Source organism: Dermacentor albipictus, unplaced genomic scaffold (assembly GCF_038994185.2).
Source record: "Dermacentor albipictus isolate Rhodes 1998 colony unplaced genomic scaffold, USDA_Dalb.pri_finalv2 scaffold_21, whole genome shotgun sequence".
Lineage (NCBI taxonomy): Eukaryota > Metazoa > Arthropoda > Arachnida > Ixodida > Ixodidae > Dermacentor > Dermacentor albipictus.
Window position 1 is genome coordinate 6,479,644 of NW_027225575.1, and position 25,859 is coordinate 6,505,502.

Consider the following 25,859-nt stretch of genomic DNA (forward strand, 5'->3'; position numbering starts at 1 on the left):
AAACTAAATTTGGGCATGATATATCTCAGAATTTTTCCACTATTTAAACAGAAAGCACTGCGAGGCTGATTACATTTTAACACGTTGCATCTAGCAAAAAAACAAATCACTACATACGTTAAATGCCAACGCAGCACCGCAATGCGTGGCTGAAGCCGGCGCAAGTGTTCCACTGCTCCTCAATAGCAGACGACGCAGACACAGCTGGCAGACAACGTCGCCAGACACTGTTGCCAGACACACAATACGACCTCACAGACAGCGTCAAACACGCATTTGTGCGCGACTCGGAACATCGGGTGTAGGAGATTACTGCTATGTTGTGACAAAAGCGACTCGTAAACACGCATTCTTTAGCTTAAAACCTGTTTTTCAATCAAACTGCTACATCGGCTGCGCGCGTAAAAAGAGCGACCGTGTTTTCTGTACGGAGACGCGTAGTCAACGCTGCTATCGTTATCGCCACTGCCAACAGTGAGAGGCAAAGAAAATACATTTTTGCATGGAGTTTCATCTCCCCATTCCTTCACGTTTCCAGGTTTGCTCATAGAGAAAGGAATAGAACTTGTATTCCTTTCTCTATGGTTTGCTTGTGTGATTGCCGGTTACGGGCTACCTTACAGTGCGCGTAGCCGTGGTACCCAAGGCGTCACATTTAGTGACCTGCGATGGTCGAGTTCACCCACGACGTCGAATCGGAACTGATTGCTCTTGTCGAGGAACGGCCATGCCTGTGGAACTCTAAAGACATCCATTATCACAACAGGCATGTCAAGGAGATGGCGATGCGAGAAATCACCGAACAATTAGGAGCCGGGTTTACAGGTGAGGATACGCGGCTTCGGTAGCGAAGTATGGTTTTCAGGCGTTGATCAGCGCAAGAATACAAACGCGGAGCGGCGCACGATAGTGCGGTGGCGGCATCTGTTGACAGTCAGGAAAGTTTGCTGCAGCGGCCTAAAACGCGGAATCCAAATTGGGTTCAGAACGCTGCCTTTCGAACGCGAGGTTACGGCCATGATAGACTCCTTCGGGTTCTTGGTGTCGCAGATACTATAGAACCGCCTCCAACGTGAGTCGTTTGATCTGAAACGTGCGAAATGTTTCGCTTACTTCTTCTATAACAAGAAACGAAATAAATTTCAGTCCCCTCGCAACACATTTGAAGAGCCAGAGGGAGATAGAGAGAGAAGAAAATTTATCTCTGGTTGATTGCAGCAAACTCAACTTTGTTTCCCCTGATTTCCCATTTACAAGTCATGAGTGCTACAGGAAAGCTTTTCTGCAAGAACATCGTGAGATGTGTGAGAGCTTGTGATTAACATCCTTGATCCTACTAGTGGATATCCGACCAAGAACAGCATGCTGTGTTCACAAGTAACATTTTTAATTATGCTTCTGTGCTGTTAGTTAAATAAATCTGTGTATGCATAGTACACGCGCCCACATACGCTGGAGGCATAGTGCGGTAAATTGTATTTGAATGCAGCAGAAAATACATTAATTTCATTGTAAGCAGAATACCCTAGGCCACTCTGTTGCCACATATCAAGTGAAAAGCACTAATGAATTAAGCGGAAAAGGTGGCATAGCGCGCTTGCGAAGCATTAAGAGGAAGCTTTAGCTCGGGTGCTCCTATCTAAATACATGTAAAAGGAGAATTCGTTTTTCTCGGCAACCACTGCACTAAACTTGACTGGGTTTGCTGCATTTAAAAGAAAAACTTAAAATCTAGTGACTGTTGGTTTCGAATTTTTGAGTTAGGCCGTCAATATTTTATAAAAAATTGACAAAAATTGCAAATTTTCAGAAAACGAAACTGTCAAGTTTACAACTCTGTAACTCAACAAGAAAAAATGATATCGCAATTCTGTGAATTGTATCTGATAGCACATCTAAAGCGGACAAAATTTATATGTTACACATGAACCTCAAAAAATGTAATAATATGTAATTACAACTTTTGCAGAACCCTGGTAAACAATGTAACAAATTCACGTAAGATGTAAAATGACATATAATATTTGTCCGCTTTGAATGATCTAATGGATGCCGTTTACAGAACCGCGATATCTGTTCTTGATGCAGAGCTATTAGTTTGTAAACTTCATGCTTCTATTTTTTTCAAACTTCTGAATTTTTGAAAATCTTTCTAACAAAATTCAAGCCCTAAATCAAAATTCTGCTTGCAACAGTCACTAGAATTTATCTTACTCTCTCAAATGCAACAAATTTTATCAAAATCGGTCCAGGGGTTATCTCGGAAAAACGTTTTTGCGTTTTTACATGTATTTGAATAGGCCGCGTCGGAGTTGGGCCCGAGCTAAAGCTTCCTCTTAAAGCCTAACTGCCATGAAGTTTCACTTCAACTAAATTGGTTACAAGGGAGTAGTATACGAAGTACTTGTTTTTATGTGGAACATATTAGAAACAGCTGTCATATCTAGGCCCCAGCCATTTTTTTTTTTTGCGTATATTCAGCATGACAAAACAGAATAAGCAGCAAGAAAAAATTAACTGGTAATTTGTCTATTTAACTAAATAGGCTAAAAACTTTTTAATCACCAACATTTGGGGGAGGGGGCGGGCACATGTTGTAATTGTGTAATTGAAGTCGAGGAGTATGAAGCTTAGCAGAGATACTAAGAGCAGCACTTTTGTGACATGCATCACAAAAATCGGCTAAAATGTGCCTCGGCATTCTATTCAGATAGTCCCGAACGTTTAGATGCATGCTTTTAAGGAACTGTTAAGGGTAACACCATTGTATTCCATAGCATCATTTTAAGGTCGCATATCTCGAAAGTGAGTAATGCTACTCGGAGAATTCCTGCTAAGCAGACATAATTTTACCACTCACAGGCTTCAATTTCACAATACAATATATGCTCTAAAATTAGTAACTAAAACATTAATTAGCATGTTTTGTTAATAATGTTATAATTGAAATTTTTCTTGCTGTTATTTTTTGCCTAGCATATCAGCAGAAAAGGGCAGGCGCCTAGATACGAGTTTTTCTTTTTAATCGTTCAGCATAAAAAGAAACACCTGGTATACAATTTAAGTAACTTTGGAAGTGCCACAGAGTTATAGTAATCACACAATTTTTCAATTAACAGTCTTTGAATAATGCCTTAGCAGATGACATGGACATGTGGTGGTAATTGCATATGACCCAGATAGCAGAACCACACATGCATGCTACCCCACCTTGGCAGGCACTAGTTGATGTCTTATGTCCTGCTTCATTTCTGGTGAGTGGTAATGTTGGCATTATGAGTTTGATGTGAAAAATGTCGATATTTATGATGCATTCACTCATATTTCAAATGTAAAATTTTGCACAGAGGCTGTTTCATATGTGCACCATATGAAATTACCCTTTTTTCTCATCTAAAATTTTGTTGCAGTTGCTCTATAATCTATGCTGGTTCCACACTAGTTAAATACAAAACAGGTGAGTCTCATTGACCTGAGGTGCGGTGAGCCAGAAAAGACAGAAGCAATGAAAGGAAAATAGGTTCCGACTTCTGACTTAAATTCCTGCACAGTGCCAGCAGACACTGTGTGTTTTGACAGTGTCTGCTTCTGCTTAGGGCTTTTTACTTGCCTAAATTAATATGACATTGTGTTTCAAACCAGGCACAGGCTAAATCTAGAAACATTGGGGAGCTTTTCCGCCATAAGAAGATAAAAGCCAGCCTGTGAGGTCTAAGTGATGTGGTTTGTGTGCTCAATTGAAGAAATGAAAGATTAGCCTTCATTTGTTTTCTGTGAATAATCGGCCTTTGTCTTTCAAATAAGTCCAAATAGAGAGCATTAAATGCATGCTTCATTAGCCAAAACTTGTTTAGGGCTTCTCTTCAGTGTCCCTTTAAATGTGGATTCACACAGCACTGAATAGCCAGTTTAATCCACAGAACGAGCGTAGCAGCATCATGGAGCAGGCTTAGCAGCACCAAATCAAACTTTTCACTGGGGCACTGCAGTCCTTCTATGCACTGTGGATGTTGTGCTTGGTCTAAAAATATGGCTTCATGTGAGTGTGTATTTAGAACATGATCATTTGCCTGGGTGTCCAATTTTCGATGCCAAGGTAAGTTGAAAAGTTCTGTAGTTTTCTTGAAAAAAAAAATTCTGTTGAAATTTTAAGTCACTCATGCTTCTCACATTTTACATGAGGCAGTGTTGCTACTGGATATGTGTCATTACAATCTGCTGATAACACAGAGCTCTGCAGCTGATGACATATGCACATTGTTTTCCCAACCCTGCGAGTTCCCAAGGTGGGGCTTCTCTCCCAAACTGTTACTGCTTACACTTAAGGTTTGATGCCCCAGCCAGGCCTACAGTTGTTCAGCAAAATGGTAAGCCTGGTTAATAGCACTTGGCTGGCTATACTCCACCACCCAGCTCCCCCGTTGTATCACTAATCTGTGTCATCTCCTTGCTAGTTGGCAAAGTAGCCTGCAGTATTGCAGACTTCTATGCTATCTCCTTGAAGCTGCCTTTGCTACTTACACTGCAATTGGAATGGGACATATGATGATGGCTGTACGGCAAAGATGGCAAAGTATCTGTCCACGCCAAGATTAGAACACACTCATAGTTTTCATCATGTCAGTCCACTTTAATGGGACACTTATGGAAGCACTAAACCAGTGTAGCCTGGTTTAGTGTCATAACTCTCTGCATTTTCTCAGTTTAGAAAGGTCACTTCTTAATAAGGCACATTAAAGGTCAAGCATATTTTTTTGAATGCCATGCTGAAACTACAGTCCCACTGGCATCCATTTTAAGGCTACAGCCTAGCTGGTTTTTGACCAGCACTGCTGGCTTTCTATGGATAATGCCAGCTGCTGCTTGAACCAGCAGCATGAGCTCGCTGGTTTTCCAATGGTTGCTGGATAAGTGAGTGAAAAGCTGTGTCGTGAAGACACAATGACACTTGAGTCATTGAAGCTTCTGAGCACTGAATTACTGATAAAATTAGTTTTTCATATTCAGTTTTAGTGCATGTTTGAAATGGCTTTCACGTGTCACTTCAGTTTACTGCTAAGCCTGTGAAAATTTTATTACATTTTTCTAGTTATGGTTTTCAATGAATCTTTGCCAGTATAATGTGAAGATTATTTTCGCTCGAATGTATTCCTTTCTTATAGTTCACTATCATGACCAGGAGATCCTAGTGATAATGAAGATTGAGTGCCACATGGAATACTTTCAAAGCGTGTAACAGAACATATATGTGCATTGGCATAGCTAGGAGGGTTCCGGTCAACCCCCCCCCCCCTCAAGTTTTCTGGTGACACCCACCCCTTTCCCCTTTTTCTACGGAACAAAATGTCATATGAGGCAAGCTCAAAAGAATGCCATAGATGAAAGGGGAAGTTTGAATGTGACAGCATGTCGAGAGCTAGAGAGGGTCTGAAGAGGGGAAGGGATGCATGGGGTCGGTTCCCTGTACAATAAAAAAAAGTCTTCACCGTCACGCCAAGAACAAATCGGCGAAAGATGCGGCTTATGCGCTTGGCTACTTATCCTTGTCAGCTCGCGTCTGATTGTGATGCTTTCTGCGTCACCATCTCACATCTGAAAGTGACTATATTTGTGGTTGGTGGAAGAAAGAAAGAGAAATTTGCTAGTTGCACTAGCAATGGCTGTCATCTGAACCTTGGCCGGCAAACGGGGTGGTGCAATGAGGAGGGAACAGAATAGGAGTGGATAGCAAAAAAAAAAGTAAAGAGGGACTATTTCTAATAATTACAGTATTTACAATCGTGAATATTAAAGCAATTTAATCAGACATTTTGCCTCCTTGAAGAGGACACACAGGCTAGTGAACATGAATAGTGGGAGCAGACAAGATAGCCCATTTCAAGAGGCGCAGGCCAATGGCCCATTGTACCTAGTAAGATTTCAAAAATTTTCGGGTGCCTCAGTTTTGCTTCCGGCCGGTTTCAAGGCATTTTCGAAGTAAACACACAAGTTCGTTCGGGTCACCGCTTCCCCAGGTGCTTATGTCTTTGACAGACACATAGTGATTATGGGAGAGAGAGAACAACTTTGTTGAAGGGAAATTGTCAAGGATGCAAAAAGCTGTCTGAAACAACCACACTTTAGTTTTTAATTAAGAATGATGACCTTATCATTCTCTGGAGAACCGCCAGCCCTTGTTTTGTGCCTGTCGTCGGTTGCACATATAAAGTGAACCACTGATAAGACCCTCCATGGATAAGAGATGCACAGCCTGATCTTGCTGCTTCTAAGGATATTTGATGTGTGGGCAGAGAGGCAAAGAAAAAAAATTTGTAAGCTGTGGAACTCTCCTCTGAATACAATGTTTAGTATTGCTATTGTCAGGGGCCAAAGTTTAGCGTACTCGACTGATAGACGACCCTACCCCTCCAGTTACATATTTGCTGATCTTATCATGGAAATCTCACGTCACCAAATGGGCACAAGGAGTGCCCCGCTTTCGGCGAGAAAACTTAGAGAAAGGTGTTGCTCGACACTTGTAGTAGGCAGAACATTATGGCCCTTCCCAAGGCACGCCACTCCCTCATTCCAAACTGTGTTAATCATACCTATTGAGATGGGATCAGCGCTAAAAAGTGCACAAGCAAAGAAAGAGGGGACAAGCATGTGCTAAAAATTTGGGGTTGTTATTGTTCCCTACCAGGCCGTCATGTTGTCAAAGAGCTTTTCATTTCTGGTACTTGACCGTACAGTCAACCATGCTGTGTGGAAGAAACACATGCTGAGAATATTATGACTTGCCTGTCTAGGAAATGCATAATAAGCATCCCCCTCCCACTTTTCTTTCCCTTGTCTCTGACTTTCATTACGTGAATATTAACAGCGGAGCTGTTTAGGGGCTCGCAATGTCCATTGAGTGTGGTTGTTGTCAGCACACGTCTGTCACGTCAGGCGAAGGTTTCCCGCTAGGCCAACAGATGCACCACCACCACAGCGAGCATCTGCGAGGGGGCGTGCTGCTCTGAGCGAGCCATTATAATTTATAAATGGCTTTATAATTTATGTATCTAAATATTTAACATTTAAAATAAATAAAATTTAAAATGAGATATGTCAAATATTTAAAATGGCTTTATAATTTATAAACTATAATTTATAAAGGTAAGGGGAAGAAAGATCAAATTCATTCATATAAACCGTTTACCATTACATCAGTAATATACTGGTTAGCAGTGCAGGGAATTAAAGCTGCAAGCATGGGCAGAGAATAATAGCATTTAGGGTTTCATAATTATTATTTATTTTTTTTAAAAAGATGAAGTGCCAACAGGAACAGCACACTAAGAAAGAACAACAACAGGATGAGGTGCTGCTTGCAACTGTTTAGTGAGGTCAAAGGCGGCTGAATATATAGTCATAGGGAGAGGAAGAAGGAAAAAAAGAGGGAGCACTGATTATGTAAATGCACACGCGTGAGGACACGGAAGATATATAAGAAGGGAATCACAAGATTAACCAAAATCTAAAACTTATCTAAAAACATGCATTCTTTTGTGTAAATATTCAGAGACGGGGTGCTGGCACAAGGCATCCCCTCTTTTCTTAATCTGGTTGGCCTCCAACAGGTCACGCGCCACAGTATTTTTGCTTTGAAACATGATTGTTGTATCATAAAACCTTGCTTCACATGCTTGCTTATTCTCATTTCTGCAGGCCTTGCAATGAAGCGGCAAGTTTGAGCCATAGCCATTTTTCAGTGAAAGCTTGTGCTACTGCAGGTGTTCATTTATACATCGGCCAGTTTGTCTGATATACTCCTTCCCACACTTCAGCGGTATGCAGTATACAACCCCTTCTTCACGCTTCACAAACGGGTTTGCATGTTTTATAGGGCGTTCTACTTTCTTACAGTCATCAGATCCAATCAGGCGGCACAAAGCAGCAAGTTTCTGGGGAGCGGAAAAAAAAACACAGGAATTTTGTATTTCACGGCGACGTGTTTAAGATTATGCACCACTTTGTGAGAATACGGTATCACCACTGGTTTAGCTTTCTTTTCCAATGTTTGGCCTTCTTCACTGCTTCTTTTACTTTCTTTTTTCACCTTTCTCAACAACATCTCTGCAACTGCGCTCAAAACCAAACAAGGAAAGCCAGCCTTCTTCAGTTTCAAAATCTGTTCGTCAAAGCTTTCGTGTGCCTTAAGACAGCACGATTTTTTAAGGGCGGATTCAAGGCGCATAGTGGCAATCGCACCTTTAGCAGTCTTGGAGTGCGTAGACTCATATGGCAACAGTTCCTTGCGGGCACGGGGTTGGTACTTCCAGCAGAAACCTTCGTCAGTAAGTGTTATGTCAATATTTATTTTATTTATTTATTTTACAATACTGCAGGCCCTACTTTGGGCCCATGTAGAAGTGGCTACAACATGGAATACAGTACAAAAAGAAGAAAAGAAAGAGAAAAAAGTGAAACCACTCTATCCAAACAAAGAACACAAGTGCGCACAAAGTGAACATTTTCAATAAATACATGCACTCTGCTTAGATGAGCGGTCCGTACAAGCAGGAAAAGCAACATTTACGATAAGTATGCAGCAACAAGAAACTGAATATAAAATACAGATAACATTAGTCACTTTATTACCACTCGAATTCCAGATTCTGAATACTGTCATATCAATACTGACAGATTAGCAGTTTACAGCACCAGAGGGTAGCATGTTCCAATGGAAAATGGCGTGTGGGAATAAAGAGTACTTGTAAGTCTTATTATGGCTGGATGGTGCCGTATTGATTTATTATGATTTGTTCGGGCAAAAGTCTGAATGGTGCTTGAATGTGTGTTGCTTGTGGTATTCGATAGGAGCCGTGATAAAGTATAGAAATTTTAATCTGGAAATCATTCTGCGTTGAGCTAGTGGTTGAACGTTAGCATTGATGTGCAGGTTCGTAATGCTTGTTTGATGCGAATATTGCGAATATATGAATCTCAATGCTATATTCTGTATGTATTCTAGTTTGTCGGTTAAATGCTTCTGGTGCGGGCCCCAAACAGTGTCAACATACTCTAAAGCGGGTCTAATGAGTGTTCTGTATGCATTTAGTTTAACACTAGGAAGTGTGTTTCAAAGTTTTCTTCTCAAAAAATGCAGTTTACTTAGCGCCTTCTCATATATGTTATTTATATGAGGTTCCCAATTTAATTTTGTTGTAAGTAAGAGTGACCCCGAGATATGTGACCTCATCGCATTTTCTTAGTGGTATATTGTTTATTGTGTATGTAAACTGAAGCACATTTTTCTTGTGTGTGAAGAAGATACTGGAAGTTTTTGTTGCATTCAGTTTCATCCCCCATTTGTTGCACCAGTTTTGTATTGCAGCTAACGAATCATTTAGTTTTACCTGATCCTCTCTGGTATTCACTTTTATGTACAATATGTAATCATTGGCGAATAAGTGCATTTGAATAGGTGGCTGAACGCATGATCGAATATCATTGATGTAGATCAGAAATAGGTGGAGCACAAGAACCGAGCCTTGTGGTACACCAGAAAAAACGTTATCAGACATAATATTATCCATAGCTACGCATTGCCTTCTAAACTAACTGCCATACAAATGGCAGTTAGTTTAGTAATAAGGTCTGAATGGGGAACAACATCAAAGGCTCTTGAAAAATCTAAGAAAATGGCATCTATTTGGCTTCTGTTGTTTATTGCGGTAGCTATATCATGGGTTATCTCAGCTAACTGAGTAATAGTGCTTAAACCTGAACGTAATCCATGTTGCCGGCTGTGTAGTAGGTTATTATTCTTTAAGTGCAATATTATGCCCTTATAAATAATATGTTCGAACTATTTACTAGATCCATATGTTAATGAAACAGGTCTATAGTTATTTACGTCAAGTTAATAGCCAAACTTTTGCACAGGTATTACTTTGGCCATTCGCCAGTCATCAGGTATCACTGAAGTTTCCAAAGATCGCCTGTAAATTACACATAAGTATTTTGGTGTCCAAACTGCATGTTTTTGCAAAAATGTGTTTGTTATAAAGTCAGGGCCACAGGGTTTCCTTACATCCAGTTTTTGCTAGACTCGAAAAATTCCTTCTTGGCCGATACCTATTTCAGGCATTGGATTGTCGAACTGATAATGTGGAGAGGCGCTATTAAGGGTAGTTATGTTAAATACAGATTGAAAAAATTTATTAAATTTGCGTGTTATGATGTCAGGCTGAACAACAGTTTCATTTGAAACAGTGATCTGCGATACTGTGTGCTGCTCCCTTGATAGGTAGCGGCAGAATTTTTGTGGTTTATTTGTCGTGTAAGAAGGCAGAGTAACGGTGAAAAAAATTTTCCTTGGCCGTTTGGATCTTGTTGCAAGCATACAAGATTTTGAAGGTCACTTGTGGTTTTCTTTCCGTGCTTCCTTTTAATTTCTTTTAATTTAATTTAATTTAATTTAATTTTAATTCCTTTTAATTTTAATATTCTCTGTTCACCCGTTTCTTTCTGGAGGGAATGTAGTTTTCTGCACAAAAATTTACAATATGCTTAAAACATAACCATAATTCATTTACGTCATGAAGTAATGAAAACTGTAGAAAGCAGGCGTTCCAATATTCTGAGATAGCATTGTCATGCTCTCTTAAGTAATCCCTGATAACAGCAATTGATGGCTTAACGCGTTCATGGTTTCCTAAAATTGAGCAGGAGAATACAATCATTTTTGGTCCAAAATGCCATTTTCAATATTTAATGTGTTATATTGAAATAGACTGCTTACGAACATTTGATCAAGTACAGAACATGATGGACCAGTTATTCTAGTCGGTTCAGAAACTACTTGGTCCAAAGAGAAAGTAAATGACATAAACAACAGTGGTTCAGTACTTCCGTGTCAGAGCTGTTGTGTGAAAGGTTAGTCCAATTGATTCCTGGTAAATTGAAATCACCTGTGATGGTAATATTGGAACGTGAGTTAGTGTGCTGTACAATTTAATTGTGCATAACATCTAGGTATTCAGGGGACCCATTCAGAGGTTGGTACACACCACCCAGTAATATGCTTTTTCCATTAAATGTAACTTTACCCCATACGCTTTCATGGTCAGGTATATGCTGTTTAAAACTGTGAATTTTATTTTAGATTTAATTGCGACAGCTACACCTCCCCCCCCCCCCCCGCAATTCTGTCTTTTCGTATGAGCCGATAAGAAGGGGAAATACTTCGGAATCCTGGACCCCATAGTGAAGCCAGGTTTTCGTGATGATTATGATGTGCGGTTGATGAAATGCAACTATGCTTTCAAGTAGGCTGAACTTGTTGACTATGCTGCGCGCGTTCAGCTATAATACTCTGATACATTTAGTATGTCATTGTCACATGCTGTCACGAGATGCCTGGCCAGCGCGTGCGAAAGTTATTGGTTTAGATTGCTGGATTCTTCGGTCCTCATACTCACTCTAGATTAAGGTTTTGCCATTTATTTTTGCCTTATCGAATGCCAGCGACACCTTTGCCCCTTTCGCCTTGTTACTTACTGCAGAACGCCATAATTTAGCTTATGTGCTGCCTACTTTCTTTGAGAACTCTTTTGATATTGGAATCTGGGTGTTTTTCAGCTTGAAGCAGCTCGATAATAGGTATTTTGCTTTTCATTGAAGTTAAATGACCTGATAATAATGGGGCGTGTCTTCTGGCTTTGCTTTGTACCGATTCTGTGAACACATTCTATTGAGTTAATTTCTATTCCTAGGATCTTCTTAAATATATCATCTCACACGTTCGCATCAAGTCTTCATCATCTTCATCAGAGCTTTCTCTTAATCCATAAATTACTAGGTTATTCTGCCTACTTCTGTTTTCTAAATTATCGACCTTCGATGCCAGGAATTGGACTTTCGTCATGGTAGATTTACAAGATTCCGCACAGTGTACTATCTTATCTTGGCATTCCTTCCATAATCCTCTTTAATTCTCAATAACTGTCATTCTTTCCCTCAAATCTGCAACTATTGTCTCCCCGTGCTTGATATTTGAACAGCAAGCTGTTATTCATGGCTAGCTCAAAAGTGAAATCTAAACCTTTGCCTTGCTGTTTAAAATCAGATGAAATGCCGTGCACAATATGTGAAGAAGTCATGGGAGATCATTTCGTATTGAAATTAAAAAATCATCAACATACCTAAAAACCTTGAGCACTTTGCCTCCATCAAACTCCTTGGATAGCACTGTCAATGCCCACTAGGAAAATGTTGCAAAGTACGGGTACAGATACATAATCATTGCTCCCTCTTTTTTTCCTTCCCCCTCTCCCCATGGCTATATGTTGAGCTGCCTTTGACCTCGAAAAACAGTTGCAAGTAGTGCCTTGTCCTGTGTTTGTTCTTTCTTAGTGTGCTGTTTCTGTTGGCGCTTCATCTTTTGAAAGCTATGAGCCAACTAGCCCCACAATGTCTTCTACGGCATTTTGGATACCTTCAGAATGGCTTCAGTATAGGAAGGCGTCTTGATGATAACTTATTTGTCCTTACTCAGTGTATTGAAATATCCAGAGCAGAAAAGAGACTGTTATGTGTGGCCTTTTTAGTCATTGCAGGAGCATATGAAAACTATTCCAAGCATATTCCAAGTTTGTTTTATGGGGACCACATTGTGCTAACTAACAAGCAAAGTGATATGCAACATTTGGCTAATATCTGTGGACAGGTAGGTGGGAAGTTAGGTCTGAAATTTAGCGTTAGAAAACCAGGTGTTATAATATTGAATGAAAACTGTAAACCGACAGTGTCAATACAGGGCCAGGAAATAGCTCGTGTGAAAGAATATAAATACCTTGGTATATGGATAAACGAAGGCAATAGATATATGGAAACACAGAGAAAAACAATGACAGTAAAGGGGAAGAGAAATGTGGCCATAATGAAACACAGAGCTCTATGGAGGTTCAAGGTGCTCCAGGGTATATTGAAAGGAGTAATGGTTCCAGGACTTACATTTGAAAATGCAGTTGTTTGCTTGAAATTAGGGGCACAATCGGGACTCGATGGCAACCAAAGGTCAGTGGGACGCCTCACATTGGGCGCTCACAGGAACACTACAAATGAAGCTGTGCAGGGCTGGACAAGCTTTGAAGTGAGAGAAATTCACAATAAAATTGAATATGAAGAGCGACTGAGGAATATAGAAGAAAGTAAATTGGCTGGGAGAGTTTTCAGGTATTTGTACAGAAAAAACAATGATTCACGGTGGAGGAAAAGAACCAGGAAGCTTACTAGCAAGTATGCAACCTGTATGGTGAGTAACTTGGCAACAAAGAACACCAAGCGGAAAGTCAGAGAGGCTGAGATAATCTCGTGGGTGGCGGCAATGGAAAATAAACCTGCGATGAGTAACTACGTAAGAGGAAAAAACGAAATCAGGAAAGAAGCAATTTATGATAACTCAAAGGGAAGCTCATTACTTTTCGAAGCAAGATCAGGATGCCTTGGAGCACGCGCTTATAAAGCAAGATATAAGAAGGAAGAAGAAGCATGTGCTTGCTGCGGTAAAGCTAGGGAAACAATGGAGCATGTTTTATTAGAATGGAAAGATATCTGCCCAGAGGTCGATTGGGGCATCTCTGGCCTACTTGAAGCCCTTGGGTTCAGCGAGAGCAAGGGGAAAGTAAACATGTCCGCCATAGAGATTAGTAAGAGGTGATTAGAAGGTTGGTGGAAGGAAAGTAGGGAAACGACAAACAGAGGCACACAAAAACAAAGTTCACAATAGGGTTTCAGAAAGTTTGGTAGTGGGAATTTATCATGTTTTTTTTTTTGTTTTTTTTAACATAGGTTGGAAATTAGGCAGTATATTAACAAGAGCTTGGTGGTGCACTTCATTCACCGCGTTCCATAGGGGACGCTCGTAGCCTTTCACCCCATGAACACCAAACGGTTAGGAGGTCCCAGTGCGCTCGCCGGTGAACTCCAGGCCCTGCCCGCTCCGGAAACGGCGGACGCCGAATGGCTAAAATGTCAGTACGTGCTCGCCTGGGAACGCAAGCGCCCTCAAAGAGCGAATAATCCCTCGCTTTGCGCTAAGGGAGCAGCAGCTAAACACCAGTGGAGACAAGTGAACCTTGAGAATCGGAAGAAAAAAGCGGAGCCTCTACGCCAGTGCAGAGCTGTGATTCTCCTGTGTTTCCCTAAGAAACATGAACCGCAGATCCTAGCTCAATGCAACGATAGAGATGATAAATGACAAGATCGGAGTAATAAACATCAGCCATAAATTGAGAGGGTAATCACACAACACCAATAATTACTTAGTAACAGAATAGGTAATCATAACAAAAGAATAGATGGTTACATGAAAAGAACAGAAAAATATGGATAATCACAAAATAAGAACAAAAGAAAACAGATAATCACAAGAAAGGAACAGATGCACAAAAGAAAATCACAAGGGAGACAGGAGAACCACAGCTCTGCTCTTTCCTTAGATTTCACAAGCATGGAACTGGCTTTAATTTTTTTAGGAGACCTTGCTTTTGGGCTAGTTGGCATACATTGTGCAGGATGACAATGGTGCGAAAAATGGGACACGAGAGAAAGACAGAATGCTGATTTGTGCATTGCAGAATATATCAAGGACGGGGGTACAGGGCACGGAAGCTGAGAAGCAGCCACAGCAGATGGGTGGGAAGGGAGGTAGGTGAATGGCCGCGACATCCACACAGTGTGGCTACCTTGAAGAAGTAAACAGAAATATAGGAATGTGAGGGGCCGCTGCCCTGTTCACAATTGCAACGACCTGGTATTTTGAGGGTGACAGTGGCTGATGGAAAAGAGTTGTAGGGAAGGATGCAAGGCACTGAAGGATACGAGGTAGGGGGCAGGGCAGAGTAGGGAACGACAAGCATAAATGGCACCAAGAAAGAAGGTGGTAAAAAATTAGGGACAAAGAAAGAGCATCTTGTCACTGCCCGATCTCTCGGCACTAGATGGCCGTGGCCAGTTGCCTAGCTGCGGTTCACCTCCCTAGTCGAAACTGCTGAGAGCCCATCCTAACAAAACATCTCTGTGGTCTTCAGCGCAGGCGAGTGTCAAGAGATGAGAACACTCTCAAATCTCTTGGAACTGCTTGCCCTTATTTTACTGTGAAGTACAGGTGCCATAATAGAACATAGAAAGCATCCATGCTTCGGACTGTCTGCCTCATAGATTCCCGAGCGTGTTTAAATAATGATATGTGCCGCATGTTAAGGACCCCAGTACCATGATTGCAAGTTGCCTCCAAACATCTCTTCAAACAAGTCGTGCAGCAGGTGACCAGTTGTGAGTGAAACTTGCATCATATGGTACTACTGAAGTTATGACACAAGGTGTTGTTCCTGTATATTAAATGTAAAAGAATATAGCACAAGCACTACGCAGAAGTGCACTTGAATAATGGGTGACTTGCTTAATAGTGCGCGCCCTCTTTCATGCGTAGCCATGGCCAAACTACTCCCTAGAAGATCTGGTAAAAAAGATTAGCTCATCTTCTGCTCTTACCGAGGCTTCAACAGGTCTCTTCTGGCTGTTTGCCTTGCTTTCTAGCCTATTTTCTTCTGCTTACTTTTTCTGCATCAAGCAATAAGTGAACGAAACGCCAGTCCTTTTTCCGTTCATTAAAAATGGATAGGCAGATTTTTATAGGCTATCTGCAAAACTCTAATCTTGCTGTCTTGCCCGACTGTTTGGCGTTTGCCAACCGAAAACTCTCCTCCACAGACTCCATTCCTCCCTCTAAGTGCAGTCCCTTAAGGGAAGGAGTGCAAGCCTAAAGGCTTTCCTAGAATTTCTGCGAAAATTGCTTGTCCTATTTGCTACCCTACTCCACACCTAGCTGCCGAGAGGTAATGTGTTGTTGCCGTTCAAGAGCCTTTGCTATCGCTGAAACCTAGAAGATTGAGTAGAGAGTTTGGAGTGGTAAAGGCTGGTGTAGCTACAAATTGTAGCTGGTGAGACTGCAAGGCATACCCACTTGAAAATAATTCTTTGGATGACACCATTTTCGAGACATGTGGCATCAAACTTACAGTAAAAATGCACAGTCATTCCACTTACTTTTTTTGTAACGAAACACTGTTTGATGCATTGAAGCACAAACGTGGCTGGATTGCCACATGTATTTCTTTGCAAAGTTTGGGAAATAATATCTATAAACTGATGTCATCCTGAGAACTCGTTCCAAGTGGATCACCTTGCATCGAGTTGTAAACAAAATGTTATGGTCTTTTTTATTTTTGAAGCATAATTTTTAAAAATAGCTTAAGGACATTAGCATAATTTGATGCGAAGTTTTGTCAGAAGTTCAGCAAAACGTTGTTTTGGCAGCGTAAAAACGTGCATCCTCAATGTTAAAAGGCCCCGAAACACTTTTTGAACATAGTAAGAAAACAAAGCCAACCTGTCATAATCGCAGCTGTGAGCATTTGAGCCAAATGGTATTACTGCACTGCTTGTGGCAGACAGACAAACAGACAAAAAACTTTATTTACAAGGTCCTGAGAAGCTTTGTCCTAGGGCAGAGCTGTGGGCCACTCCTAAGTGGGGACTCGTAGGCCGAGCCTTACCGCCACATTGTGGGCTCTCTGGACAGCCCAAGTTTGCCGTGAAAGTTCTGAGCACTGGATGGCAGAGCTCCATTCTTCTTTCATGATACGGTTGGGTCCCTGTAAGGAGCGGCAGAAAATTTACAATATCATCTAAAACACAGTCAAAATTTGCTTGCTCTTGCTTCTGCAATGTCCTCATGCAGCGTCATCAAAAGCAGGTGAACCCATCAATGCTACTGGCTAATTTTGTGATCGCAAGAGCATTCTCAGTAATACATAACTGCTAATTTTTAGTTAAATAAATTAAAGATGTACTATATGTCTGCAATGTTGAAAAGACAGCAAATAATTTCATCTTTACACTGGGCGTAGCTGCACCTGCCACATGTGGCCTCCGAGATGGCAGCAGCATGCTTCATAGCGTAGTCTACCACGGCCCCACGAAGTGCTGCAACGAGTCCTTTCGCCACCACGACACACTACTTTTGGCCAGAGCTCTGCCCTTTTGGCTCTGCTGTGTAGCTTTCAGTGTGCTAGCAGGTACGGAAAGGGACACAAAGCCAGGTATTGGTGCAATAACTCTACGTGTAGTTGAAGGATTCAAAACTTTTTTTGCGGCATGAGATTCGTGAGATGACATCCCTTAATTTGGCCATTCTGTGGTTGTTAGGAAAGTGCTTCCCGTTTAAAGCATGCTTTTCTCAGCAGTACGTACTACAACTTTCTGTCTTTGTGTGGTGTACAACCTATCTTCCTGTGTCTCTTTTTCTCTGTCTATATATATATATATATATATATATATATATATATATGTGTACGTGTGTGTGTGTATGTATGTGTATATATGTGTGTATGTGGGTTTCCTGTACAAAGAAAGAGATGGATTTCCTTTCAGTACCATTTGTTTAGTTACATGCTGTGCAGATAGAATAAAATTTATATGCTGACCATACTATTTCTGATTGTAACCTGAGTTCAGAGGGCTCTTTAGCCATTTTGGGTGCCTCAAACTACTGGTTTTCTTTTGTTTTTGAAGGCTCAGCTTGCTGGTTTGCTGAATTTTAGTTGGAAGCACTGTCTGTTGGTGTGCCTTATGAAGTTTTGCATGGCATGCATTCTTCAGGCAGCACAACTATGGCCTACAGCAGTACTTTGTGCTACATATGCCAGACTGGTATCGTCTTTGAGAGCATGTGTGCAATTTTCAGGGGTGCAGAGAGCTTGTTTCACATTATCTACATTCATTTGCATCTTGTGTAAACAGGCAACACAGACACGGACAAGGGCTGAGGAAGTGACGGGACAGGCATTGATTACCATGTTGTGCTGTTTATCCTAGATGAAACATAACCAACTTGCCTAAATGCCAGTTTTGTTATACATTCAGCTAACTTGGTTTATTTGCCAAGTCTTACAGTAATAGACAGGAAGGGCTGTGAGACAAACTAGCATTTGGGTAACTTGATGTTCCTCCCCGTTCTGCAGATTCTATGGTGAAGTCCAAGTGGGCCAACCTGCGCTCCCAGTTTCAGCGCGAGGTGCGCAAGATCAAGGAGTCGGCACAGGGTGGCCACCCGCTCGACCGCTACGTACCCAAGTGGGCCCACTACCAGCAGCTGCAGTTCCTTCGGCAGGACGACACTCCAGAGCCTTTCAACTACACGCCTGCCGAGCTACAACACGATAACAGCATGGTTGGTGTGCAATTCACTGAAAGCTTTTACTGAGCCTGGAGTGACTTGTGGGTTGAGCATTTTGTTTACATTATGTCACACTTTTCATGACCCGCAGAAAAGCCAAAACAATAAAGAAAAGGACCCGCTATTGACTGTCGGCTGTTGTTGAACAAAACACTAGAGCATATTTGTAGAGAGCGGGTGATTTGTGCGGGTGTCTACACTGCTGTCGGTGTAACACTTGAACATTAAGGGAAAAAATAAGGTTTGGGCAGTTTGATTTTTCAACCAATGTAGGTGAATCACAGCAGCTTCGGCTAACGAAATCAGTACCGATTGCCAAAGACCACAGTAATTCATTTAACCTTTGTGTTAACGAATGCAGTTGCCCGATACTTTTCATCCCAACTCATTTGCACATTTAGTGCGCTCATAAAGATAGCAACATTAAAGTAGTAGTTCATCTAGCTTTCACGGTGCATATCGCCTACAGTTTGAGTAATGCAAAGTATGTTTTCAAGGTCCATGAAAGTACTTAAATTTTTTTCTCCCTTAAGCATTCTTGAATTATTGAGTAATGCAGTCTAAGATCGATTATGTGTCTTACTTCCTATGCTAGATCAGCATTGACCCAGTAAATTCATTTTAAAAACAGTAGTACTATAAAAATTTAAAGCCAGCACATGTGCACATGCATTCCACTTTGCGCAGCAACTTTCGTGGTACTGGAAAACCCCACAGTGGGAAGTGGACAGTGTGAGGCAGTAGAAAAAGTTGGCAGTATTCTGAGCATGGACATCTGAAGGAGTTCAGATCATCTGTGTCAGCAGCAAGGAACCACTACAGTGCACACATAGAAGTGCCCGCAGCACTCAGCGGTTTCTTGAATTGCGTTACACCCACACTGACCCACCTTCATGCAGTGTCAACCATGGCTTCCTCTCCCATGTGCTGACTGCTTGGCAAGAATTTCCATGTGATTGCAGGCAAGCACTGTGAAAGAAGATGGGGTTGGGGGCAGGCAGAAAAGGGCGGCCGCATGCCCTTGAGGATCCTATGTGAAGTGGACGCGGCCCGGTGTCAAAGATGAGTTTAAGACTACTGCTCTAGGCAGCCAAAAAAGCGTCTAGTCGAAGATGAAATTCACAACATAAGAAAAAAGAACTTGAAGAAGTCATTGTCAGTTTGACTGCTTCAGCAGATTACTACACAGAAAAGGCAGAAGCATCAATTGGCATCACCTTCATAGCCAAATTGAACTGCTCGAAATAGTACTGCAAAAAGTAAAGTGTTAGAACTCATGAACGTCATCCAGCTAATAAAAGAGTGGTTCCACCAGCTGCACTAACTTTTGTGCAAGTTAGGTACTTGAAATGATCAAGGCTGGATGGACATTTCCAATATAATTTTGGTATCTCTAGTACAATATAACTATCTATGGTGTTTTGTAAATGTTATAGTAAAAACATGCTATATGTAAAAGTGCTCTGTACCCTTGAAAAAGCTTTGACAGGGCTTTGAAAGTCCTTGAATACCCTTAAATTTTTTCTCGAAAGCTTGTAAGAATCCTGCGGGATCATTGCTTTGTAACCTCTTGTCAGCTTCCTTGGATCTCTGACAAACCCTGTGTTGAACATGTCTGTCGCTGACAAAGTCCAAGTGGAATGTATCTTTTACAAACACTGTCAGCCATATCTATTTCTTTTTTTTCTACCCCGCACCTCCACCAAAATGTTGCGGGGAGAAAATATATGTATTTATACTATATAGGAAGCTTTTGTGCTCAGTTGCTAGTTTTCTTCTGGTGCTGCAGTTTTCCTCTATTTATATTATTTTCATGCATCAGTAACAGGCAACGACGTTTGTGCTGAACCCTGAAGACTCCTGCTCTACTGGGAGATCCTCCCCGCGGAGCTTGCCATGGAAGATATGGTCTTGGACTCGTCTGGCAGTCAGCATAGACCACCCGCGGCTCGGAAGCGGCTCAGTTCGGCAGTAGGGTCCGCCGCGGCTGATTCTGAGCTTTCTGACTCAAGATCAGAAGATTCGGATGCTTTCATACCTGTCAAGCACCGCCTCCCAAGACGGACATCTCCGGCATCATCCTCAAGTGAAGCAACTATCATATACAGCACCATCAAGACTACGACAGTAGCTTTCATGCCTGTCGACACGATGGTAAGCCTGAATGCTATCTCCCGACAGAAACTTAATGATTTCTTCTTCAAACTTGCCCCTGGACTAATCCAAGAGGTTCGCATGAACCCCTGGAAATATGTCATTGACATTGACACAACTGATGATAAGATGGTGCAAACTCTACTTGGTTTGTCTGAAATCTGTGGGGTCTACACACGTCCCAACATACCACAGAGTGCAAATATAGCAGCTGGTGTCGTATCTAATGTCGACTTGGATCTCAAAGACGACGTTTTTAAGAACATGATCGTTTGCACGCCACCATGCAAAATAATTAGCGTTCGAAGGCTGGGCTCGTCAAAGTGTATGAAGATACCTTTTGCCTCTGGAAAGCTGCCTAGTCATATAAAGGCTGGACTTGTGCGCTGTCCTGTTCAACCTTTCGTACCACGGCCTTTGCAATGTCATAAGTGTTTTAAGATTAGTCATGTTCAGGGCTTTTGCACAAGAGATCAGGTCTGTGCCAAATGCAGTGGGAATGACCGTGTAGATTCCTGTGAAAGTCAGGCGTATCAGTGCAGTAACTGTAATGGTAAACATTTGGCAACGGATAAAGGATGTCCATCATTGAAGAATGAACTAAAGGCACTAAAAGAGAAAGCCAAAAAGAAGGCAGCTGGAGATGAAAGCTCCCGTTGCCGTAGTGCTGCCCCAGTGACTGTAAAAGCAGCGCGTTCAAAGAATGACAAAATACACAATGCATCAGAAAGTAGGGGGAACCTTCTGCCTCTCAGACGCATCGTGGCCAGCGCTTCCATCGAAATCGTCGGAACAAGTATCTACACAGACTTCGACCACCGTGGAAAGCACTGCACTCACAGTGCCTAAACCGGTCTCAGCCAACGATGATGTTCAACTTGTTAATCTTCTGGAGATGCTTGTCAACGTCATTAGATCTCTAATCGCCGGTAGTTGGACGCCAGCAGCGTCAGCAGCAGAACAACTTTTGGAGTCCCTCATTCCAGTCCTCGACGGCCTTCAGTAGACGTTTTACCGGAAACAATTTTAACAGTTCTCAGCAGCCTCGCCCCTTTGTGCTGGAATGGAATGTCAGGTCGATGCTACCACGGCACACTGATCTAGTTCTTCGACTCATCGCTATGAAAACTTCACCAGGCGTTATAGCGCTTCAGGAAACTAATGTAAGGAAAGACAAATATCGATTGCCAGGCTTCGGGAGTGCCCACAGTAGCACTCGATGTGCGGAACCAGCTTGTGGCTCTTTCCAGTGTGTGGACGTCGTGCATATGCGTAATACTTCAAAAGCATCAGTGTGCATGCGTGCCGACTTGGATTTGCGGTTCTTGACATAGACGGCATCTGTGACGATGAGTTTGAGTGTGCAGCTGTTATTCTGAGCCTCAGAGGTGTGTCTACGACGGTGGCAAGCATATCATCATCATCAGCCTGGTTACGCCCACTGCAGGGCAAAGGCCTCTCCCATATTTCTCCAACAACCCCGGTCATGTACTAATTGTGGCCATGCCGTCCCTGCAAACTTCTTAATCTCATCCACCCACCTAACTTTCTGCCGCCCCCTGCTACGCTTCCCTTCCCTTAGAATCCAGTCCGTAACCTTTAATGACCATCGGTTATCTTCCCTCCTCATTACATGTCCTGGCCATGCCCATTTCTTTTTCTGGATTTCAACTAAGATGTCATTAACTCGTGTTTGTTCCCTCACCCAATCTGCTCTTTTCTTATCCCTTAACGTTACACATAATCATTCTTCTTTCAATAGCTCGTTGCCTCGTCCTCAATTTGAGTAGAACCCTTTTCGTAAGCCTCCAGGTTTCTGCCCCGTAGGTAAGTACTGGTAAGACACAGCTATTATACACTTTTCTCTTGAGGGATAATGGCAACCTGCTGTTCATGATCTGAGAATGCCGGCCAAACGCACCCCAGCCCATTCTTATTCTTCTGATTATTTCCGTCTCATGATCCGGATCCGCAGGGACTACCTGCCCTAAGTAGATGTATTCCCTTACGACTTCCAGTGCCTCGCTGCCTATTGTAAATTGCTGTTCTCTTCCAAGACTGTTAAACATTACTTTAGTTTCCTGTAGATTAATTTTTAGACCCACTCTTCTGCTTTGCCTCTCCGGGTCAGTGAGCATGCATTGCAGTTGGTCCCCTGAGTTACTAAGCAAGGCAATATCATCAGCGAATCGCAAGTTACTAAGGTATTCTCCATTAACTTTTATCCCCATTTCTTCCCAATCCAGGTCTCTGAATACCTCCTGTAAACATATACAAGGCAAGCATATACAACAGGCCTACACGTTCTTCTGACACCTAACTACTTGAGTGCTTAGTGTCTTGGTGTGGTGCATCGTCTAATTTTAATGCCCACCACCCACGATGGTGTAGCCGTCCCCAAGACAATTGTGGAGCAGAGATTAACGAGACCATTATCAAGAACGATCTGCAAATACTGAATGACGGTTCACTTACATTTATAGGTAGAGGAAAGAAGCATTCCACTATAGACTTTGCGATATCAACGAGAGATGTGTGCTTAGCCTGGTCATGTGAACCTGAGCCGTGGGTCTCAGATCACCTACCCATTTAATTAACACCAACACATACTGTGGGTCGCCAGGCTGTCGTGTATACAGTGACTAAATGGGGCAAGTTCCGTAAGCTGATCTCAGAGGCACCATCTCAAGACAGCCCGTTAAAGTGATGAGTGAGTGCTTACGAGAAGCTACAGTACAGCGACGACGGTGTATCGGCAAACCAAAGCCTGATCTAAAGCTTTTGCAGCTCCGCACATGTCGATGGCGTGTTTACAGGCAGGCACAGTGCTCTGAACAACGCACCGACTGGACTATGTATAGTCGCATTGATGCAGCCATACTGTGGCATACAAAACAGCTTCGTTGCAGAAGCTGGGAATCTTTGTGTAGTTCGTTGCATACTGGAAGTGTTTTTTAAAGTGTATGGTGCATACTGAAGGCTCTCCGCACTCCTGAAATCTGCAAGAATCCTACGGCTGCATTGAGCATAGCGACTGGTCAGTCACCAAAAGTTATAGCAGAGGCATTTGTAGACATTTTCGTCTCTCCAGCATCCAGTGACACCACAAATGGCGACCTGCCTTCCTTGACAAGTCACAGCACCATAACCGCTTCCTACGGTTCACCCTGTCAGATGGACGAGGCAGATTTCACTCTTGAGGAGCTGCAACACGGGCTGAGCCTCTCCAAACGCCGCACTGCTCCAGGTGAAGATGGTGTGATGTATCAAGCATTGCGGAATGTTGATAAGAGTTTTCATGACTGTATATTGGATGAGTATAACGAAGTATGGAGACACAGTGTAATTAATCCTTGCTGAATGGAAATCGTCCGTGGTGATACCAATTTTAAGGCCTGGGCTCCCTGCAAGACACCTCAAGTCCTACCGGCCGATATCCCTAACTTCAAATGTCATCAAGTCAATGGAGCGAATGGTCTTGTTTCATTTACCTGTCATGCTAGAGGAGCTGAATTTTTTCCCTGATTTCATGAGTGGCTTTCATCGCCGCCGTTCAGCTCTGGACAGCATATCCGACCTTGTCTCAGCGCTCGAATTGCTAAAGGAAACAAGCATTCCACCTACATGCTCTTCCTAGACATACAGCAAGCTTTCAATTCAGTTCTGCATAAGGCAATTATTTTCGCTCTTGGAAGCTCGGGAATTTTGGGCCGCCTGCTCTGCTTTGTGCATAATTTTCTATTGGAGCGCCGGATGAAAGCGCGTGTCGGAAGAGTAACTAGTGAATACTTAAATGTGAAGTACGGTGTTTCACAGGGCAGCGTGTTATTGCCGCTTTTGTTTAACACTGTACTCGCCGCGCTTCCAATTAGTTTGCCCCAGGACAGTGACTTCCCTGTGAGCGTAGCTGTCTACACAGGTGACATTGCTCTGTGGATAAGCAGCCATTCGCACCTTGGTCCGCGGCTTCGTGCAAGCCTGCAGAGAGCTCTAAACGCTACTTCGGAGTACTTAAGTGAAGTTGGCTTGCTCATAGCACCTGCTAAATTGGCTGCAATAGCATCACCATCATCAGCCTGGTTAAGCCCACTGCAGGGCAAAGGCCTCTCCCATATTTCTCCAACTACCCCGGTCATGTACAAATTGTGGCCATGTCGTCCCTGCAAACTTCTTAATCTCATCTGCCCACCTAACTTTCTGCTGCCCCCTGCTACGCTTCCCTTCCCTTGGAATCCAGTCCGTAACCCTTAATGACCATCGGTTATCTTCCCTCCTCATTACATGTCCTGCCCATGCCCATTTCTTTTTCTTGATTTCAACTAAGATGTCATTAACTCGCGTTTGTTCCCTCACCCAATCTGCTCTTTTCTTATCCCTTAACGTTACACCCATCATTCTTCTTTCCATAGCTCGTTGCGTCGTCTTCAATTTAAGTAGAACCTTTTTCGTAAGCCTCCAGGTTTCTGCCCCGTACGTGAGTACTGGTAAGACACAGCTGTTATACATTTTTCTCTTGAGGAATAATGGCAACCTGCTGTTCGTGATCTGAGAATGCCTGCCAAACGCACCCCAGCCCATTCTTATTCTTCTGAATATTTCAGTCTCATGATCCGGATCTGCGGTCGCTACCTGCCCTAAGTACATGTATTCCCTTACCACTTCCAGTGCCTTGCTACCTATCGTAAACTGCTGTTGTCTTCCGAGGCTGTTAAACATTACTTTAGTTTTCTGCAGATTAATCTTTAGACCCACCCTTCTGCTTTGCCTCTCCAGGTCAGTGAGCATGCCTTGCAAATGGTCCCCTGAATTACTAAGCAAGGCAATATCATCACCGAATCTCAAGTTACAAAGATATTCTCCATTAACGCTTATCCCCAATTCTTCCCAATCCAGGTCTCTGAATACCTCCTGTAAACACGCTGTGAATAGCATTAGAGAGATCGTATCTCCCTGCCTGATGCCTTTCTTTATTGGGATTTTGTCGCTTTCTTTATGGAGGACTACGGTGGCTGTGGAGCCGCTATAGATATCTTACAGTATTTTTACATACGGCTCGTCTACACCCTGATTCCATAATGCCTCCATGACTGCTGAGGTTTCAACTGAATCAAACGCTTTCTCGTAATCAATGAAAGCTATATATAAGGGTTGGTTAGATTCTCCTCATTTCTTTATCATCTGATTTATAGTGTCGATATGGTCTATTGTTGAGTAGGCTTTACACAATCCTGCCTGGTCCTTTGGTTGATAGAAGTCTAAGGTGTTCCTGATTCTATTTCTGATTACCTTAGTAAATACTTTGTAGGCAACGGACAGTAAGCTGATCGGTCTATAATTTTTCAAGTCTTTGGCATCCCCTTTCTTATGGATTAGGATTATGTTAGCGTTCTTCCAAGATTCCGGTACACTCGAGGTCATGAGGGATTGCGTATAC

General features: G+C 42.5%; 2 protein-coding genes and 1 long non-coding RNA gene across 6 annotated transcripts in view; 1 reads left to right on the forward strand and 2 right to left on the reverse strand.

Moving 5' to 3' along the window:
- The window catches only part of LOC139052338 (uncharacterized), a 32,319-nt gene extending 31,993 nt beyond the window's left edge, over nucleotides 1-326 (reverse strand). Inside the window, exon 1 of the long non-coding RNA XR_011509839.1 lies at nucleotides 118-326. This is a non-coding gene — a long non-coding RNA (uncharacterized lncRNA). The remainder of the gene's footprint in view (nucleotides 1-117) is intronic.
- Nucleotides 327-492: 166 nt separating this feature from the next.
- LOC139052336 (uncharacterized) overlaps nucleotides 493-25,859 on the forward strand; it is a 61,008-nt gene continuing 35,641 nt past the window's right edge. The window contains exons 1-2 of the mRNA XM_070529430.1: nucleotides 493-825; nucleotides 18,057-18,265. Coding sequence (XP_070385531.1) covers nucleotides 669-825; nucleotides 18,057-18,265 — 366 coding nt within the window. The 5' untranslated portion in view covers nucleotides 493-668. The remainder of the gene's footprint in view (nucleotides 826-18,056; nucleotides 18,266-25,859) is intronic.
- Nucleotides 16,475-25,859, reverse strand: part of LOC139052337 (uncharacterized) — a 49,927-nt gene continuing 40,542 nt past the window's right edge. For 3 of the 4 annotated variants that reach the window (XR_011509838.1, XR_011509837.1, XR_011509836.1), the window contains one exon: nucleotides 16,475-16,688. Coding sequence is in view for 1 of the 4 variants with exons in the window: in XM_070529431.1 (XP_070385532.1) it covers nucleotides 16,507-16,688; nucleotides 19,161-19,240 (262 nt within the window). In the remaining 3 variants the exon portion in view is untranslated. Of the gene's footprint in view, nucleotides 16,689-19,160; nucleotides 19,241-25,859 lie in introns of all 4 variants that reach the window. The other variant, XM_070529431.1, reaches the window with a different exon arrangement.